At 42.1% G+C, this 20000-nt stretch overlaps 4 protein-coding genes and 2 long non-coding RNA genes across 15 annotated transcripts; 3 read left to right on the top strand and 3 right to left on the bottom strand.

The window, feature by feature from the left end:
• Nucleotides 1-4048: 4048 nt before the first annotated feature.
• LOC9641411 (DNA repair protein RadA) lies at nt 4049-7180 on the bottom strand. 10 transcript variants are annotated; one of them, XM_024678355.1, is made up of 14 exons: nt 6367-6482; nt 6176-6317; nt 5934-6117; nt 5770-5886; nt 5605-5721; nt 5479-5534; nt 5358-5423; nt 5148-5298; nt 4813-4896; nt 4718-4756; nt 4581-4663; nt 4460-4532; nt 4319-4405; nt 4049-4269 (listed from the first exon to the last, which is right to left on the bottom strand). In XM_024678355.1, exons 8-14 carry the CDS (start codon nt 5205-5207, stop codon nt 4126-4128), a joined length of 570 nt encoding a protein of 189 aa, XP_024534123.1. In that variant the 5' UTR covers nt 5208-5298; nt 5358-5423; nt 5479-5534; nt 5605-5721; nt 5770-5886; nt 5934-6117; nt 6176-6317; nt 6367-6482; the 3' UTR covers nt 4049-4125. The 10 variants fall into 10 exon arrangements, 4 of the variants coding, with proteins under 4 accessions (XP_024534123.1, XP_024534121.1, XP_024534122.1 ...); XM_024678353.1 differs by having other exon boundaries at nt 4319-4532; XR_002992774.1 differs by lacking the exons at nt 4049-4269; nt 4319-4405; nt 4460-4532; ... (1 more) ...; nt 4718-4756; nt 4813-4896 and adding exons at nt 6619-6773; nt 6852-7180 and having other exon boundaries at nt 5241-5298; nt 5358-5559; nt 5934-6130; nt 6176-6561.
• A 95-nt stretch (nt 7181-7275) lies between these two features.
• LOC9637901 lies at nt 7276-8844 on the top strand. The gene is made up of 6 exons (XR_002992776.1): nt 7276-7397; nt 7448-7909; nt 8002-8081; nt 8136-8255; nt 8321-8615; nt 8677-8844. It is a non-coding gene; the product is annotated as an uncharacterized LOC9637901 (long non-coding RNA).
• Nucleotides 8845-8971: 127 nt separating this feature from the next.
• Nucleotides 8972-9895, bottom strand: LOC9641410 (calcium-dependent protein kinase 23). The gene has a single exon (XM_024678043.1). The coding sequence runs from the start codon at nt 9893-9895 to the stop codon at nt 8972-8974; it is 924 nt and encodes a 307-aa protein (XP_024533811.1).
• Nucleotides 9896-11041: 1146 nt separating this feature from the next.
• On the top strand, nt 11042-12971 carry LOC9641409 (recQ-mediated genome instability protein 1). Its single transcript, XM_024678351.1, has 10 exons — nt 11042-11278; nt 11332-11505; nt 11556-11701; nt 11744-11898; nt 11993-12061; nt 12127-12255; nt 12308-12402; nt 12452-12562; nt 12612-12731; nt 12779-12971. Exons 1-10 carry the CDS (start codon nt 11042-11044, stop codon nt 12926-12928), a joined length of 1386 nt encoding a protein of 461 aa, XP_024534119.1. The 3' UTR covers nt 12929-12971.
• A 1321-nt stretch (nt 12972-14292) lies between these two features.
• LOC9641408 (nicotinamidase 1) lies at nt 14293-15408 on the top strand. Its single transcript, XM_002973295.2, has 5 exons — nt 14293-14469; nt 14521-14704; nt 14769-14902; nt 14960-15142; nt 15200-15408. The coding sequence occupies exons 1-5, from the start codon at nt 14329-14331 to the stop codon at nt 15308-15310; spliced, it is 753 nt and encodes a 250-aa protein (XP_002973341.2). The 5' UTR covers nt 14293-14328; the 3' UTR covers nt 15311-15408.
• A 490-nt stretch (nt 15409-15898) lies between these two features.
• Nucleotides 15899-16897, bottom strand: LOC112347450. The gene is made up of 5 exons (XR_002992777.1): nt 16821-16897; nt 16680-16775; nt 16543-16625; nt 16045-16475; nt 15899-15986 (listed from the first exon to the last, which is right to left on the bottom strand). It is a non-coding gene; the product is annotated as an uncharacterized LOC112347450 (long non-coding RNA).
• Nucleotides 16898-20000: the final 3103 nt, after the last annotated feature.

Genomic DNA, 20000 nt, shown 5'->3' with positions numbered 1-20000 from the left:
AGGGGCGTTTTAGACTCCATATAGAACAGTTTCAGAAGATGCATGTGAGAAATGTGTATCTTGGAATGCCATCATCTGTTTCATGGCTAAGGTGGTCTTAAATTTTAATTCTTGTATTTGTTGTTTTAAAACAAATTTGTGTTATATCATGTCAATACTGAATTTAAACCTCTGGTCACTCTTGGACCTTATTACCCTTGGAGGGCCTCCACGCTAACATTGTATCGATATAAGTTTTCAAGTTTTATGTACTAAGCAGCTTTATTTTATTCTAAAAATGAAAAATAAAATTAAAAAACAGAGAAAAAAACTTTATCGTTGCTTGTTGTCATTGTTGATCTGGAGGAGGTTCTGGTCCATGGAGTTTGGTAGCAATGATGTTGAGAGGTGACAGTGTTTGATGCAAGAGATTCATAATGTTCTTACCAGACTTTGCCTATATTGTCATCCCCACCAGTACTGCTCAATCAATTCTTGCTCAGTGTGCTGATACGCCAAGGATCTGCACAGGAGAAAACGGGTCAAAAGCAGTGATGAACTAGTCAAATTGTTTGTTCTCAAGCACCTGTTGAAGCACCAATTTGATCTGATCTTCTTTGTAGACCAAAAAACCCTGATCAAACCGTGATTTGTCTTGGACATTGATTTAAACTAGCATTGTCTAACAAGACAATGAGAATCCAACATAAGGAAGGTTGTAACAAGTGTAAAGCAGCTCGCGCCTCCACGACATCAAGCCCCAGATCATATCATCTTACCCCAGTGGCGGCAGTGGCACCAGGTCCGGTTCTTGACATCCATATCACCGCAAAGCCAAAGCTTCAACTGTGAGATTATACAGCTCAGGTATTCACACCCCAAAGTGCATGGAAGATATGCTGAGGTCTTGTGTGGGAAACTTGACTAGACACGAGCCCTCATTTCCAAGCATTTTGAGCGAATAGTCCAGCCACGAGATGCTCAACCACCATGTTCTTCTTGGTTAACTGCATCATCCTCTCCTCAATAGTTCCACTAGCACTGATTAGCGGAGCCTGTATAGATCATCACCTGGACATATGAAAAAATTTGAGTAACAGCATCTGGAACAAGTTTTAATACCTACTTTGCTCGTCTGACCCCATGAGCACGAGCCTGCAAATCAGAATGTGGACTCCGGTCACTAATGTTGATGAGACATGGTATCTCAGCCTTCACAGCCTCCACCTGCCGGTTAAGTACTGAGGCAGATATTTCTCTTGGGCATCCTTGACTGCCCGCTCCCCCCCCCATTTAATAATATTGTGTTCATTGCTTGTTGCACCAATGCAGGAAAAACTGGAATGCTCCAGATTGCATGATCTGGAAGGGGTTGCAGATCAGAAGTGAGGACCTTCCAGAAATTCATGATGGAACTGTCTCTGCTACCCTTCCCTTGTTCTCAGCAGCGGCTTCATGGATGAGAAATACAAACATGTTCTACTGGAACTAATTTGAAAATTTCAATCATGTGCCCTTTGCAGAAATGAAATAATCTCGAAAGCTATCCTTAAGCAAAATTTTATACTTGACCACAACCTCACAAATATATTTTTTTAAATTTTATTTCCCCATTTAAGAGAGAGAGGGAGAGAGAGAGAGAGTTTGGTCCACCTCAAGAGATCTTGATGAAATCCTGTATGGCCATTTGGCAAAAATTTTATCATACTGGAAATATAGCTCTAGAGCCCACAGATTAAGAGAATGCAAATTGAAAGGAAAGGATTTTACCATGTTCAAATGTACGGTTACGATGTTATATATTAATATTAGCATAATGGGATTTTGGTAGCTATCAAATTGATTTCAATTTGAACCATTTGTTCTTATATATAAATTAAGGTTTTTGAACTAATTGATATGTATTCCTTTTTCATATTTTATGCACTCACATTAGTGGTTGATTGTCCTTGAGGAGTGTTTGGATTATATAAGGATTTATCAAACCCTTAGGGTTTGAGAAACAATCATTTAGACTTGAGCTTGGTCTTAAACTTAGTTTTGGACTCAATTTTGGTTTTAGTCTCAATCTCAATCTTGATCTCGGATTCCATCTCAAGCTTAGTCTTGGCACTTTCACACATCACAACACTTGCCACATGTTGGTAATTTTTTGTCTTTTATTTGAGACTCACTTACTAATAATTTCGTGTTTATTCCTTAAGCACTTCTTTAAAAGTTCTATTTATGTTTTTTCTAAATTGATGCAAATGTGTTACATTTGTTAGACTTCTACCTTGGCCACTACCACATGAATCACATTCAGCTCCACTTTGGGGTTTAGGGATTTTTATATTATATAGAATTATGCTGCTACAAGGGAGGAGTAAATTACTCTACCATGAAAATGAATAAAAAGAAGAAAAACAAAAGAGACAAAATAGAAAACTTACAAAAAGAGAGATCTAGGCGATGGACAAGTTAGATTTAAATTAAAAAACATAAATCTAAGCACTTCTTAAAGATCAATGAGTGAATGAAATATAGAAGCCAAAAATTATTAAATTATTTAGTCCAATCTGAATCCTACTATGCTAATAATAGCATTTAGCATCAAAGCTGTATATCTGAACCTCACAGAAGGTAATGATTAATTTATTAATGAAATACTTGTACTAGTTTTAAATTTAAATGTTAGTTATGAATTTAAAATATACTAATTATTTCATTTAATATAATTAAGATACTAAAAATGTATTATTTATTATAATTTTAAAACTAAATATAATTATGCCTTTAATGGTTTATAGATTAAATATTATATAATAAAGTTTAGGTAGTTATTATTTTTTAATTAAGAAAGATCACTTTACAAAGTCTAGAATTTCCTTACATACATTTAACACCTAGTATAGTAAATTTCTAAAAACTTCTTATTGAATCTGAAATGATATTTAGTCTCTTGTTATTATTTATAATTGTTAATTTATCGAATGCGCAACCACCTCAAACTAGATGGATTGGACTGTTTGGTCATTTTGGTAATCGATATATTTTCAACAAGTTATGATTAGGATTTATATCACTCCTTTAGGTTTTAGAAATTTTTCACTTCCTGATAATTATCAGTTTTCTATGTTAGAAGAACTTTTTTAGAAATGCTAGGATTAGTAGAATATCATGCAAGATTATATGGTCTAGGAATGATTGAAACCGTATATAGATAATTTTTTATTGATTTTATTGCACTTGGAATAAATTCTGTGAGAGATCCTCATGAGCCATATTCTGATATAGGTTATCCTAATCTATCTCTTAATATTTTATATAGTAGAATTGATTTTTTTTTTTTTACCATGTTGGCCATATTGAACACAACTACTTAACAGTCCTCTAAGTTTTTATGGCACATTTATAATAAATAGTAGTAGTTTAATTTCTTCTAATAATAAATTTCGAGCTAAATTAGAAAATTGTAATTTTGTTATTGATGATATTGAACAATCAAAAGTATATGGTCTACAATATCAGAAAGATCAAATATATTTTGTTATCTTCATTTTCAACTAGATGGTCATTTACTTATAATAGATAATAACAATAACATTATATGGAAAAATAATATATTTTGCTCAAACTGCATAATATTTGCAATTTTAAAAATAGAAGATACTGGACAATTAATAATAACATTTTATGAATATTGCTTTAAGAAGATAATGTGGAGGAATAATAATCTTAATTAAAATAATGTTTTCATTAATTTCTAGGTTAATTCTTATTTTTATTGTATTTTTTATTTTTTTAATGTATTTTACATTATTGATAACAAGCGTTTTATTGCTTTAGAGTCATCGTTGGTCATCTCGGAAAGATTCACTCTTTTTGTGGCGCAATCCTCTACGTGCCACTGGTTCCAAGCAGCCACTGCACGACGAGGAAGGGGATCACACGCGCGATTGCTCCAAGCACTGTCCAAGGTAGGAGACAATCACAGCCCCTCCACCCTCTTTTGGGTGATGCCTGTTGAGGCTAAGAGAACAATCAAGACCGCCAATCGTATTGCTAGATCTATATCCTTGGAGCGATATGGTTATTTACAATTCGTATAAGCTCCTAGATTATATGTACACCTGTGAGATTAAAATGTTACGATGCAAAAGCTTATTACTCATTAGCAAGATCATCGTCAAGAGATTCCTGACCGACTTGGACCTCACCACACACCCCGTCTTCTTCCGGAAACGCATCCAAATGAACCGTGGCTCCACTCTTTCGCTGCTGGGGCAGGCTCTTGTAGTTGAAGACTTTCTGTAGAACGTCCGTGAGGCTCGAGCAAAGAATAAATCATTCCGTCCACCTTAACTCCTTTAGCACCCTGTGGGACGATGCATTTCTTGAAACCCAGCTTGGATGCCTCAAACACTCGCCTTTCGAGTTGAGCTACCTGCATGGACGGAATTTCCAGCATTGAAAAGTGAGAAACCACGTAAGAACGTTCAAAGCGCAGCTCTCCCCCGAGTCCTAGCTCACCAACGAAGACTGTGTCCCGAGGAACCGGCCTTTCTATATAGCTGCAAGCAAGACGAAGCTCGTGAGCCCAGCTAGTCGAGAGAAAGTACCTGCTGGCAATAGCGACGGCAACAGCAATATCTGTGGCGGGCTCTTCCAAACGAAAGCCTCCAACGACATTAACAAAAATATCCTAGAGCAGTCTTTCAGCATAAGAACTTTTGCTATCACAAAGTACAGAACGCACCTGTCTTGCAAGTCTCAAGCGCGCTTGTTTGAGTAAGACCTGGCATCACAGCGTCAAGCCTCACAAAAGTGGAGAATATTTATGGAGTGACTTACTGCAACAATCAGATTGAATCGAAATGGATCCACTCCAGTGAACGTTCTTTTACTTGGCAGTGAAGTGGCAGGAGAGCATAAGGCCTGCAAAACGCGCGTTCATGCCGGAGAAAACTTTAGCTTTTGATCGTTGTCAGATACGCTTCTCGGTTTTAAAGTCAGATCATGGCAAGTCAGAGAAACTGTTCTTGGCAGTCCAGCTCACTCGAAACTCGGGAAATTCCAAAGAATCTACCACCAGTCTCTCGTTGAACCTGGAAAGCTAGAGCAGCCAGACAACGCTCAGATTTGGCTAAAAGTATCATCATCCAACGTAAATCCTAGACGTCGCTTACCTGGATTTCAACCAGCAGCGGCCGAGATCCTTCCAAAGCCACCAACGGTGGCTGATGCATTACTGTCCTCCCCAGTTCTATCAGAAAGAAACATCAAACTGGGATTTTCTACCGCTCGTAAACCGTTGTCGACCACCTCAAACACGCCGACCTGTAATAAAGATAAAACAGCGAGATTCAATTTAAAAGCAAATGCTGAAAGACAGTCACCTCTTTCGTATAAGCGAAGCGATTTTTTAGTGATCTTAGAAGCCGTTGAGACAAAAGACGGTCTCCCTAGAGACAAGAAATATATGGCAACCTCAAACGAACAAAGATAAAAACCTCTTGCCTCCAAGTGAAGACAAACATCAACCATGTGCTCCAATGTACGTGGCCCCGCTATTTCTCCAGATTTCGTTACATGCCCAATCTTTATATCGCCGAACATCTAATGCAAGAAAGAAAGAGAGCTTACCACCAGTGAAGATATCGACAGCCGTAGAGTAGACGAATTGAAGTCACAGTTTGCTCCAGGAGTAAGAACTGTTATCCCGGAGGGAAGGTTTACAGTCCAAGGAGGAGTTTTCAGGCTCTGAAAGGAAAGAGCTTAGTGAGACCAAAACTTTTACCATATGCTTACATCCAGGTTGATAACATGCACAATGGGAAGACCATTTTGTCGTCTGTATAAGATCAAATGCTTTGCAAAAATATCCATATCCTCTATCCAATTTTCGCTGTCGACTGGGACAACCTCCTACAGTGTTTCATTTTTTGCTGTGAAAAAAACGAGAATTGACGTACCTCGAGGTCAAGCTATCTGTCTTGCAGCGGACAAGCCGATAGTTGTTTCCTAACGACACTAGCTTCTTGTCGCCCAAAAAATTGGTAAGAATATACAGGTGCTCTTCATGGTGTTCCACGAAATACTGGATTCCATCAACTCTATCTGCAACTTTCCGCAACGTTGTGGCTGAAGTTTTCGGATCTACCAGAAAAACCTGTCCTGTAGAGGCTCGAGCAACACATTTGTGAAACGCAATTACCTTAGAGGACATCTTTGAGTTGACATTAATCAAAACGTACTGCCAGTTTTTGGTTCTTGTAACATCAACAAAGTTCTTTGGATTGTCGTCGTAATAAATTGCAATGTCATCGTCTTTAGATCGCAAGTTCCGCAACAAAACCCTGTCAAGATCAAGAAAAAATGATTCTAGAAGAAACTTCAAATAGAAACTTGTGGCTGCATCACTACAAGTGTAGTAAAGATAGTCTCCAATATCAGACCACTCCACACTTACTACACCATCGGTTTTGTGCTCCAGGAGGAGGCTATCAGTTTCCAAGTCTTTGATAAACAATGTGAAGATCTCGTTGCCACCCAAGTCAATTGTGTACATGGATAGCTTAAAAACTCCAAGCTGCGCATGGCCTACACTTGTGTAATTAGGAAGAAGAGAGAAACAAAGAACAATCCTCAAAACTTTACCGTGCTCAGCAGCAAGCTCATTGATGTCAATCATAACTTCACTGTTCTTGTCAAAAAAACTTGTAAAGAAAGCCTTCAGCCTTCCACCTTGGCGGGCTCTTCGTCTCGAGTAGATGGGAAACTCTTTCCCTTGCGGGATATGCACGAAATAGTACCTACATTGTTTCTAAGTTCCTCATCTAGGCAAAAAAAAAAAAAAAAAAAAAAATCTAAACGAGCAAGGAAGAACTCACCAATCCCCCCAGCGCTCTGGAGGCGACGCGAGCTCCTTCTCCATCCTGCTCGCCATTTCCTGGCAGATCTGGCGCTGGAGCTCCCTTGTCCCAGCCATGGTCGACTGCGCGTGCTGATTCTCAGCCTGGAGATACGCGATGACGGCCGGATCCTCGGAATTTCGCAGCCAGTGGTAGGGATCGTCCCATGTCACGCCGTGGCGCGTCTTGGGGAACGATCTCCTCGGCGCCGCAGGAGCGAATTGCCGCAATGCGCGATCTGGAAGAGAAGAGAGTGCGCGAGAGAAGCGGCAAAGCGCCAGAAAACCCTAGACCCTGCTTGGCAAGCATATTCCTGGAACCTTTCAAGCTCGCAAAATGGCGGGATGTTTAGAACCCTAGTAGGGTTTTGGGATTTCTCATGCGGCCTAAGGCGCAGTGGCTCTCTTCTTGCCTGCGCGAGCAGATCGGAGCGTCTCAGTTACCGGTAGATTCTCGCGCCGAGAAATGCTTCGCGCAGCTCCTCCGACGCTCCAGAGGTCCAGGCGATGCACTTATGTTCTACAAGTAAGTGGAAGGTTTCTATAGCTTTTCATCGATGGGAGCATAGCACACAGGTAGATGAAGCGGTTGACATTTTCAAGGATCACTACCAGGAAGGAATTGGAAGTCAATGCTTGAAGCTATCCATGACCGATGATGCTCAACGAGTTTTTGGCATTGAGTATCGTCCTACTCCACAGCTCAAAGTATTACAAGTCTTTGCACATTCGGAGGGGGATGTTTCTTCTCGTCCCGGAAATTGTTACTGTTCTTGGAGGAGCTTGACGAGGCTCGACAGAGAGTGGTACATCAAGTAAACAAACCTCCTCGGGGAAACAGGTAAAGTTTTCTTCTTCGTGTACTAGTTAAGGATATTTGCAGGCACCCGCGTGGTACTACTCCACCATCGTTGGAAGAGCAACTTACACAAGCTGCCTGGCCCCGAACTCCTGACGTCCAAGAAAACAATGGCCCTGCAGCCAATCCTGGAAGTGAGCAGCAACCTTCTTCGACTGTTCGTGATCATCCATATACAGGTCTAACTTTGCACAGTGACTGTGTTTGCTTTCTTTCTTTCGTTCTTCTATCCTTGTATTTTGATTTTCTGTCTCTACTTTTTTGTCTTCAGGAAGGCAAGCACCTGTTTCTATAGAAGATTTTTCTCGCGGTTCATATTCCTACAGTGAACAAACACCAAGTAAACACAAAGTAAGGCCTTTCAAGTTTTCTCTCCATGCGTAATTCTTTTTATCTTCACTTCAGGACAGCATCGGACCTCGTCTGGCACACCTTCGGAGACTTCTGTCGGCCTGGGAAATTCGCGTATTCATATGCTTTCCCTCCAATCCAATCAAGAAACCAGGACTAGAAGACAACTTTGCAGTAAGTTTTATGATCTTCACATTTCCCCGTCCATTTTTCAGCCCCTCCCTTTACGTATCTGGCAGTTCTACAGAGGTGGTTTCTGGAGTCCGGTGTAGTTCAATCAGGCCGAGTTAAGGTAATAAAAGAAAAGAAAAAACTGGATACTTAAGCCGTGAAAGAGTTCCTTTTCAAGGATCACGATGCATACCAGCTGGCGATATACATCGAAGATGGAAGCCTTTTAATGGAAGCTCTAGTGAACCACGAGGTAAAGCTTTAATTCTGTTTAATCAAGACTTGGTTGAGAGGATGATCGGACACTCCCCGTTGGATGTAAGTGCCGCTATAGAACGTCAAGCTTTTCTCAAGAGATACCAGGTGTTTTTTACAAAGGCACACATGAGATATTCTCTTCTTAAGCGTGTGGTGATCTTTTCAGCACAGGGTTGTGGCCGTGAACGACTATCCGGAAATGGATGGAGGCTTCTTGCCCGAGTTGAAGCTCTTCAAATTTGCCGCCAGGATCATCAGCGATCCCTTCCATTGTATTGAATTTGACTGTTCCCATCAAGAGAATAGAAAGGAAAATTCATAACTTGCAAAGACAGTTCTTGCATTGATATACACAAAGAAATCGTTGTCTCACAAAAATTTTTTTTCCACCCGGTGACCAAGCAAGCAAAGTTAGTACCTGTACTCTTCAATCAAAAACGATGCTTACCGAACTGGTGCTGTTAAGCTGCACGAGCTTTTTTCACGATCAAGTCGCTGTTGCTGGGAAGACTCCTCTTCATTCCACAGCGCCTGCTGCGTGTCGTCGTCTCGATCTTGCTACTGCTGCTGCAATGCTTCACGATCCAGGGATGTGCAAGCACACGGTCCAGCGTTACCCTCTTGCTCGGTTCAACAGCTAACATCCCCCGGAGAAGATCCTCCGCCTGGTCCGAGCCAAAACCAGTTGGAAATGCTCCCGCTCTCAAGAAATCGATTTCCATTCTCGATTTGTGACCTTTCAACAGCTCGTACGCAATGACTCCCAAACCCCACACATCAATGGCTGCCGTGTAGAAGCTCTGTGATTCTCCCTTGCGGCCCTTCCTCGCCATCACCTCTGGTGCCATATACTTTTCCGTGCCACAGTACTTTGACATCTCCCTGTGCAGGTCTGTGGCTATCCCGAAGTCTCCAATCAGAACATCGTGCACACCAGTGGCATTGAGCTTGACAAGAATGTTCTCCGGCTTGAGATCCCGGTGGATAATTCCCCTGGAGTGGATCTCCTTGAGCGTTTCAGCCAGCTTCTTGATGGTCTTCGCTGCATCCTCCTCCCTCATCGGCCCGCAGTTGATCAATCCCTCGCATAGGTTTGGGCCACACAGCTCCATGACGATGGTGCCATAGCACTTGGCACCATCTCTCTCCCTGACAAAGCCCTTGAAGGAGACGACCCCAGGGCAGGCGTGAAGCTTGGACATGAGCCGAGCTTCTCTCTCGGCATCACTCCCCGATCGAAACAACTTTCCAGCATATGTGTTGTGGCCATTATGGATCATGAAAACCTGCCCTTGCCCTCCACATCCCAGCCGCTTTCCCCTCATGTAGAACTTGAGAAGCTCACTACAGTCATCCTCGCTTAACTCACCGGTGTCACGCACCATCGCTCCCAGACCTTCTTGCTGAATGGAAGACCTAGCTTCCTCAAAACGGGTTTATATCGACGGCTGGGATGATGTTTGATGGACGGTGGCGATTTCATGGGACAACCTCCCAGGCCAAGTGTCTTCTCGCCCAAAACATTGGTGGATCATCAATTCTATCTGTTTGGAGATAAGCGATCCGCATGAGGTGGGAGGATACTACCACTACACCAGCTGCGCTCCACCATGGAAAAACCTTATGCAGTGACAAAAATTCCTCTAAGTTATGCTATAAACTAAGTCGTCACAAAACGTTTGGTCTTATGAGCTCGATGCTTTCAAAGACGAGTTATATGTGCCTGGATTGCTGTGTTGAATCAACATTATTAAACTTGTTGCCACAGGCCGTTGGCCTTCCACTTCCCGGGGGTATAAAACGGTGAGCTCTTCCCTGATTTTTGCTCTAGTCGCTTCGTTTCCTTTCCTGGTCTCAGAGTGCCGAATTTTGTGAATCTCGTTCATCGCAATGCAGGTCCTTTCGATCGATCATCCTCATGATAGCTACGACGAGAGAACGAAGGATAGATCCTCAAAACTTTATCGTGCTTCGCAGCAAGCGCATTGATGTCGATCATCACTTCACTCTGCTTCTTGTCGAGGAAATTTTGTCAAGAAAGCCTTCAGCCTTCCACCTTTGCGGGCTCTTCGTCTCGAGTAGATCTTTCCCTTGTGGGATTTGCACGAAATTTCCTACATCGTCATTAAGCTTTTCGTCTAAGCCAAAAACTAAAAGTTAAAACGGGAAGAACTCACCAATGCCCCCAGCGCTCTGGCAGCGACGCGAGATCCTTCTCCATCCTACTCGCCATTTCCTGGCGGATCTGGCGCTGCAGCTCCCTTGTCCCAGCCATGGTCGATTGCGCGTGCTGATTCGTCCGAATTTCGCAGCCAGTGGCAGGGATCGTCTCATGTCACGCCGTGGCGCGTCTTGGGGAACGATGTCCTCGGCGCCGCAGGAGCGAATTGCCGCAATGCGCGATCTGGAAGAGAAGAGAGTGCGCGCGGCAAAACACCATAAAGCCCTTGCTTGGCAAGCATATTCCTGGAACCTTTCAAGCTAGCAAAATGGCGGGATGCTTAGAACCCTAGTAGGGTTTTGGGATTTCGATGGAGGAGCGGGTTGTGGAGATTCTGGCTTCTCGCGGAATGCGGCCTAAGGCGCAGTGGCTTTCTTCTTGCCTGCGCGAGCAGATCGGAGCGTCACAGTTGCTGGTAGACTCGCGCGCCGAGAAATGCTTTGCGCATCTCCTCGCTGCCGATTTCAATCTCGTCACCGATGCTGTGCTTCCTCCAGGGGTCCAGGCGATGCACAAAGTGGAGCTAGCGGGCCCTTTCGTTCTACAAGTAAGTGAAAGTTTTTCTATATTTTTTTTTATCGATGGGAGCATGGCACACAGGTAGATGAAACGGTGGACATTTGCTGCGGCCTCAAGGATCGCTACCAGGAAAGAAATGCTGGAATTGGAAGTCGATGCTTGAAGCTCTCCATGACCGACGGTGCTCAACGAGTTTTTGGCATTGAGTATCGTCCTATCCCACAGCTCAAAGTCTTACAACCAGCTGGTTTGAAGGTACGCGTTCAAGAAATCCTTTCCTTGATTTTTCTTTCTCCCAACCGCAGATTTGCGTAAGGAATGTCTGCATCCGGAGAGGGATGTTTCTTCTTGTCCCGGAAATTGTTACTGTTCTAGGAGGTGTTGTCCAAGAGCTTGAAGAGGCTCGACAGAGAGTGGTACATCAAGTAAACAAACCTCCTCGGGGAAACAGGTAAAGTTTTCTTCTTCGTGTACTAGTTAAGGATATTTGCAGGCACCCGCGTGGTACTACTCCACCATCGTTGGAAGAGCAACTTACACAAGCTGCCTGGCCCCGAACTCCTGACGTCCAAGAAAACAATGGCGCTGCAGCCAATCCTGGAAGTGAGCAGCAACCTTCTTCGACTGTTCGTGATCATCCATATACAGGTCTAACTTTTGCACAGTGACTGTGTTTGCTTTCTTTCTTTCGTTCTTCTATCCTTGTATTTTGATTTTCTGTCTCTACTTTTTTTGTCTTCAGGAAGGCAAGCACCTGTTTCTATAGAAGATTTTTCTCGCGGTTCATATTCCTACAGTGAACAAACACCAAGTAAACACAAAGAAGGCCTTTCAGGTTTTCTCTCCCTGCCTAATGCTTTTGATGTTCACCTCCAGGACAGGACGAAACTACGCATCGGACCTCGTCTGGCACACCTTCCGAGACTTCTATCGGCCTGGGAACTTCGCGTATTCGTATGCTTTCCCTCCAATCCAATGAAACCAGGAGTAGAAGACAACTGCGCAGTAAGTTTTATGATCTTCAGATTTTCGTGACATATGCCCGTCCATTTTTCAGCCGCAGACAGCCTGGAGTCCCCTCCCTTTACGTATCTGGCGGTTCTACAGAGGCGGTTTATGGAGTCCGGTGTAGTTCAATCAGGCCGAGTTAAGGTAACAAAAGAAAAGAAAAAAGAAAGCACGATTCGTTTTCTGGATACAGTGTTTCCTTACAGCCGTGAAAGAGTTCCTTTTCAAGGATCGCAATGCATACCGGCTGGCGATATACATCGAAGATGGAAGCCTTTTAACAGAAGCTTTAGTGAACCACGAGGTAAAGCTTCAATTCTGTTTAGTCAAGAGTATAGTCTCCGATTTTGCAGCTGGTTGAGAGGATGATCGGACACTCCCCTTTAGAAGTAAGTGCCGCTATAGCGAGCAACGAACACGCGCGAATGAAATCAAAGATGAGAGAACTTCAAGCTTTTCTCAAGAGATACCAGGTATTATTGTTTTTCTTCTTGTACTTTTGACTGGTTATTTTCTTCAGGGATACATGGACATAGAATTTGGGGACATCGTGAGGGTTGTGGCCGTGAACGAATGCCTACATGCATCTGGAGATGGATGGACCCTTCTCGCCCGAGTTGAGGCCCAAAGCTCAAGTAGTATGGAGATGGACTTGTTTAATATTAATTAGAATATATTATTATTATATCACTCTAATACATAGTATTAATGTCCTTAAATCTAGATGATCAAATTAATTTGGCATTCAATAAAGTACAATTAAAAGTTTTAAACACAGTTGAATTTTATATAATTTTTGCCATTAAAACTAATTAAGTGTTCAAAGTTTGATTCTAGGAATAACATTTAACAAAATATTTTATATTATGTTTGCTATCACAGTAAATCATTATAATACATAAGAATTGCTTTAAATAAAAATGCAAATGAATTGAATTTGACATTGGGCTGCTTACAAATGGGACAAGAATGGCATTATAACTCCTATTATCATCCCCTTGTGAAGTATAAAATAAATGACTTAGTGTTAATTTATTTTCCCAATTTTATCGTATGTAATTTGTTTAATATCAAGTGTTCTAGCAAGTTAAACTGCAAATTTATAAAATTTGGTATGACATTTAATAGGTTGATCCTCCAGAAATTATGGATATGCAATAGCTAAACCACTTTATACAAGAGAGTTGTAACAAGTGGCACTACTTACAGATTCACCGATACATCTTCCTAATATTCTTCTAGATTCCAACCCATATATTAAAGAACCTTGATTGTTTTTCATCATTATGAGAGGAAGGAATGATGTAAGGTCCAAGTATACAATTATAATGCCATATATTAATATTAACATAGTGGGATTTTGATAATTGTTGGACTAGAAATTAAATTAAATATTATTTTTAATTAATATTATAATTAAAATTATTCATCCACATTAATTTTATAAATGTTAATATTAATTTTCTGGTATTTTACAAATATTATGCAATTTAATAAAAATATATAATTTTCTTATTTATTTATTTTTAATATTATTATTATTATTAAAAGTAAATGACCATCTAATTTTATGAAAGCTTTAAAAACCTAATATTCTATTAATAATTACTACAGGTTCGGTATTACTATAGTAACTAGCAAAAACAACTCATAATATATTCCAATTGTATCCCCATTATCAACATCTTAGTAGCACATTTTACAAAATTGAGCTATAAATTCAAATATTTAGATAGGTTTTTAAATAATCATAAAAGTCATCAAACAACACATGTCAACGTTTTATAGCACTTATTGAGTATACATAACATTATTAAAATTCATTTTTCAAGAACATTTTTCCAGGGTACTTAACCATTAGCAAAAATTACAAAAACTCTAACTTAGTTATAAACTAAAACAAATGCTTAATGACAACATTTCATGTTGTGCTGTTGTGCAAATCCATTTCAATCCCTACCCTCCATTTGATACTCAGATCAGATAATAGTGGTAAAAGAGTCAAACTTTCATGCTTTGCTTGAAAGAATTTTATACATATTTAGGGTTCGTCACCGTCATCGCTGCATCATGGATTTGATTTCGTGGGTGAAGGCGGAGCTCCCTGTCCGGATGGAGCACTTGTGCATTAGAATTGGGGATGACGAGCGAACTGGGCTCGTCGTCCTCGACGAAGTCAACGGATTCTGCACCGTTGGTCACGGAAATCTGGTCAGTAGAGGAATCCACTCTCTCGCTCGACGTTCTTATTGATCTATGCAGGCTCCTCGGGCCCCAGATGCTCAAGTGGAGCGCATGGTCGACGAGACCGTGAGGATCGCCAGAGAATTTCGATCCAGGCACTTGCCTGTTCTCGCGTTTATGGATTGCCACGACCCAAACAAGCCGGAGAATCCGTATCCTCCGCATTGCCTTGTGGGCTCTGGAGAGGAAGAACTCGTCCCAGGTCGGTGCCCTCGAAAAATCTCGTCGATTTCGATCGCTATCTAGTGATTCTTCGCTTGGATCAGACCTTAAGTGGCTCGAGGACGATGACGGGGTTGTGCTCGTGCGAAAGGATTGCATTAATGGATTTGTGGGAGCGATGAGACCAGATGGATCCAACACGGTCGTGGACTGGATCAACGCAAACAAGATTAAACGGGTAAGGAAAAATTCTTTCTTTGTCCAAGAAGAAAGGCTTGCTTTAAAATTCTTCCAGATCTTGGTGGTGGGGGTTTGCACGGACATTTGTGTGCTAGATTTCGTGGCGACGATGACCTCGGTCAGGAACCACGGGATCTCGCCACCGCTGGAAGAAATCGTGGTCTACGCTCAAGGATGCTCCACCTATGATTTGCCTCTGGCAGTTGCGAAGGAAATTGGAGCTGTGGCGCATCCACAAGTATGAAACATTTCCTCAAATATCCTACCGTGATTGATTTGGTGAATTGATGCGCAGGATCTCGCGCACCATATGGGATTGTATCTCACTGCCGCACGCGGGGCGAAGATCGTCGACAGCGTCCAGTTCGCGGCAGAGATCCATCCAAATGGCGTCAAGAAGGTGTAAAGCCGTCTTTTTCCCGCTATTCCAACCCTCCTAGTCTTAGACTGTATTCACTGTTGCTATCAAAGGAAGTTCTTGCATTAAATGGATATTGAAAAGCATAGTGTTGTAAGTTAGGATTCTTGAGCTTAGAGGAGTTGCTAGAGGTCATCTTGAGTGGAGCTATGTGCTCCCCTTCTCCTTCAACCTTCCCTTCGAGCTCGTTTGGATTGCTCGAGCTTTGCAGAAGTTGAATCTCGATTCTGTCACTGCAGCGTGCATTACAACCGTAGTTTTCATCGTACCTGTGCAAGACCATCTTCGACATGCCATCATCTTCCAGCACAAGACCACAGCACTGCTTGAGGGACCTCTTGACAAGCTGGGGAGGCTCTTCTCCAATCTTCAGCTCAGTATCAAACCACGACAGTTCCTAGAAGCGGTTGGTTGCGAACTTTGTCCACGTTAACCATCTTGGGCCAGATGCCGAAGATTCAAGCTCGCAAGAGCAATTTGGCACCGACGTCGCCGCGGTGGTGGCGGCGGCTCGTCTGCCGTGTAGAGGACGATGTGGTGTTCAAGCACCAGGCTACCAAGTAGGTGAAGCGCTTCATCAACGATACGATCAGGAGTGATTTCCATCGCAAGTTCTTGAACAAGTTCATGAAGTAGGCGCGGAACTACCTTGGATGTAAGTTCGCTGTGGAGAACGAGAGTAAGATTGTCAGAGAGAACCACTTGGAAGCGATGTATTTTACTCTGCAGAGTTTCTTTAGCGAAATCGCTGTGTTCTTGTCAGTCTTGTATACCCAACGACAAGGTTTCGCCAGCTTAGCACGGGATTGGGATTGTACTTGGCTCGCAGTCGGTCTTCCAAGTGAAAGCACTGCTGCAAGAAATCTTTGCACATTCTGATGCGTCCGCTGGTACTGGTGGCTTTTGCGATTGATTGCTGTTCTATTCCTGGATGTCTGGAAAGCACGCAAAGTTTGTGGCCAGCAAGATTTACGTATGTGGCTGTAAGCATTTCTCCCATAGCACGCGCCTTTGATAACCTCTGCGGCTGGAAAGCGAGGATCTTCTTAGAGTCCGGGGAAGGCCGTCTATGGCGTATGATCAACAAGGCCTGGTATTTGCTGTTGCTATGGAAGGCGGATCAATCAAGCTGTTTGACGTACGATCTTCTCGACTGAAGTAAGGTTTGTGTAATAAGAAGCTGGAAATCAGGAACTTGATTTACGTGATCAAGCAAGTACCTCGAAGGCTTCAGGGACGAAGGGTGTATACACTGCTTCCAATTCTTTCTTCTGGACTGCTTGAAAGTCCTGCAGAGTGTTGCCTGGACGAGAAAGAAAATAAATCACAGCATGAACGGAGAAACAAAATTCTGTACAGCTGCTTGCGTCCTTCAACCAAGTTCCCAAATTATTCAAACGCATTGGCCGCATCCGCTCCAAAAAATCCACACGCCTCCCACCAAGAATACCAGCTAAAGAAGAAGCGGATGAGATTGCTAAATGACCGAGACACTTACCCAGCCTGAGCAGGATTGTAGCCCGGCTCCATTGTTGGATCCAGGCGCTTTTTATCCGCCGCCATTACCCAAAAGGGTATGGATTGAGCCCCTAATTTCAGGGTTTTAGGGTATTTAATCAATAACCCTAACCCAACAGAAGGCTGGCGACGGAGGCAGTGATGGTCGAGCCGGCCCAGGATATGACGAGTTGTGTGGTGTGCTTGGCAGAGATAGGGAGAGTGCAGGAGCGCGTTGTGGTAATTTTCCATGCAGCTTACCCGGACGTAAGAGATACGCACCTGTATTCTGTACATCTCGAACTTCTCAAGTTACGCCGATATCGACTCATGGACCACATTCGAGCAGTCAACGTGCGGTACGCCACAAGCTTTGGAGCTCGCATTCAGAAAGTAAGAATATGTGCGTTGTACTTTTTAAAAAGACGGGCGGTTCTTTTGCAGCATGAATTACGAGCTGCGGGCTCTGGTGGGAACATCAGATTGCTGGGTATGTGGTAATCTCTCTTCTTGTTTGATTACTTCTGTTGCTGTGAATGTTTGGTTTGGTTTTGGTTATAGGATTGGTGTGCCCAAACCAGGTCCTTGGTGGTGGTGCTTGGAGACGCACATGTGTATGTGTTTGGCGAGGCCCTTGCGTCGGTGATACTGTGCCGAAGTGGGAAGGACGAGAGGCTGACCCGTCCAAGTTCTCTCTACCGTCTGAAAAATGCTAGTCCCCCGCAAAGCAGCAGTCTACCTTTTTACTACCACAAGGTACTCACCCTTTCGTTGAAATTTGTTATTCTTTGTGCACACAGGAGCGGCTGACTACAGCAGACTCCTATCTTATTGTTGCATCAAGACACCTAGAGTGTCACATGGATAGTGATTATACTAGCGTTTTCACCACTCGGATTGACGCACTTGTGAGTATTGTATAGTTTCGATCTGCAAACCAGCTTGTAACGTGCGAACTAGTACAGGGCCTCGAGGAAGCTTGCTGCCAGATTGCCGATGTAGGGACCGATGAATGCAGGACATTCGCAGTAGTTCCCGTTGGAGAGCTGCTGCGACAGAAAGTGGCCTCTGGAATGACTCAAGATGTGAGTGGACAGCTACACAGTGCCGCAGAGGACAAAGAGGAAGGCCCAATCGATATATATTCCGAGCCTCCTGATGAATCTGAGTCTGAAGACGAAGATGAGCCTGAAGACGAAGAAGAGATGGTAGAGTTATATGGTGTTAGACCCCATGGTTTGCGCCCCCTAGGTACGTACAGTAAACTAGCTATAGCTATATAACGATATTACTGTTCTCAGTCAATGGGAACCCTCAAGTACCCAAATCCGTTACCTCTTGCGAGCCCCGACGTCCCAGGGACCCCTGCATAAGGCTGATGGACCTCAAGGTAATAATGCTTCAAATTTACCTCTCTTTTTTTTTTGTTTTTCCGAATAAATATAGTGGCTTTTGATCAGGAAAAGGACCTCAAGCTTGTTTGTAAAGTCGGCTCTTGCAAGTTTGTGATTAAAAGTGGGGACATACTAGAGTGGTTTGTGGACGGAAAGAATGATGCTATCGTAATTCCTGTTGGAGGTCAGATACACCAGGGTAAGGCAAAAGGGTGTTTAGAGCTTTTGACTTTTCTTTTTTCAGAAATATGTTTTGCTACTACTGGTTCGAGGTTTACTGCCTTGGAGATCATGTAACTGTCTTTCCTTATATTTTAACTTTTTAACTGACTTGTTTCTCAGCCCTTCAGAGGGACTATCTAAAATCATTGCTACTCCAGGCACAAGATACTCCAAAGACAGGGAGACGGAAGCTGCCAGACAACTTGGTCTCACTTACGGGTACGCTGGAGTGTGTAGCAAATTTGATACATTGTGCTTTTGCTATTACAGGAACGCTATAACATTTGCTTGCAAGGAGGGCGTTAAGCATATAGCACTCCCAGCTATCTCATGCGGATCTGGCGGGTTTGTACTCACACCTTACCTCTTGTGTATACTGAGTTTGCATGGTGTTTCAGGTTTCCAGTGGATAAAGTGGCACGGATTGCTGTAGAAAGCGTACAAAAGGCACTCAAAAGTGCTGAAGCGTCCATTGAGGTAACCTGCCCTGGCTTAGACATGCCTTTGTTATTCTGTTGTTTGAAATTGTAGGTTCACTTTGTCATAAAGGACGAACCCACCTGGAGAGCCTGGGTAGCTGCAACAGACCTCCTTGCGTTTTTGGATTATGATTGCTACGTATCTTGTCGGAGCAACAGACCTCCCTTTCCAGTCACTTCCGATGGCTTTTTTAGCAAAGATCAATGAGAATATTTTGAAGGGATAATTTTATCTTGAGAGGATAGAAATAAGTCTTTAATGATAATGGTTTAAAAGACATTTAAAATAAAATAATGCAAAGGTTAGGGTAAACCTTCATTGGCTAATATTTATCACTACCACTAGAAAATGGTAAATAAAGAAATAATGTGCAAATAAAGAAAAAATAATTCACTAGCTCCACTCTATTTGAATTAAAAATTGAGAAATAAGCTATTTAATAAATTAAAAATATAAAGCTTTGAGATATAAGTATACTAAATGGGGTTTAGAACCCTGCTTATATACAGGAATGGATGAATTAGATTCACGCCCAATTGAACAATTTATATGCTATGGTACTATAATTCCCAAGTAAGGTAATATATATACATATATATATATATATATATATATATATATATATATATATATATATATATATACATATATACATATATATATACATATATATATACATATACATATACATATATATACATATATATATATATATATATACATATATATATATATATATATATATATATATATATATATATATATATATATATATATATACATACATACATACATATTTAATACCCATAAATTATGGCCAGTAGAAATAGGATATCTATAGTTAACTCTTTAAAATTTCATAGTTAAATGATATTTATACTTTATTTATAGCGTATATGATTATGGGATGAGATTACAACAGACTGTCAGTGTGGATCCTTATAACTTTAGGGGATAAATAGAGATAAGCTATGCATATACAGGGTCTTGTGTATGGTTGAAGTGTTTTACAGTATAATCTTCCGGAGCAGGGAGAAGATACGCGATTTGCATCTGGAGATGGGCTCGATGGGTGGCGAGTGAGG

The sequence above is a fragment of the Selaginella moellendorffii genome, unplaced genomic scaffold, assembly GCF_000143415.4.
Source record: "Selaginella moellendorffii unplaced genomic scaffold, v1.0 SELMOscaffold_21, whole genome shotgun sequence".
Classification (NCBI taxonomy): Eukaryota; Viridiplantae; Streptophyta; class Lycopodiopsida; order Selaginellales; family Selaginellaceae; genus Selaginella; species Selaginella moellendorffii.
Note: the sequence above shows the minus strand (reverse complement) of the source record. Positions and strands in the feature narration are given on the sequence as shown.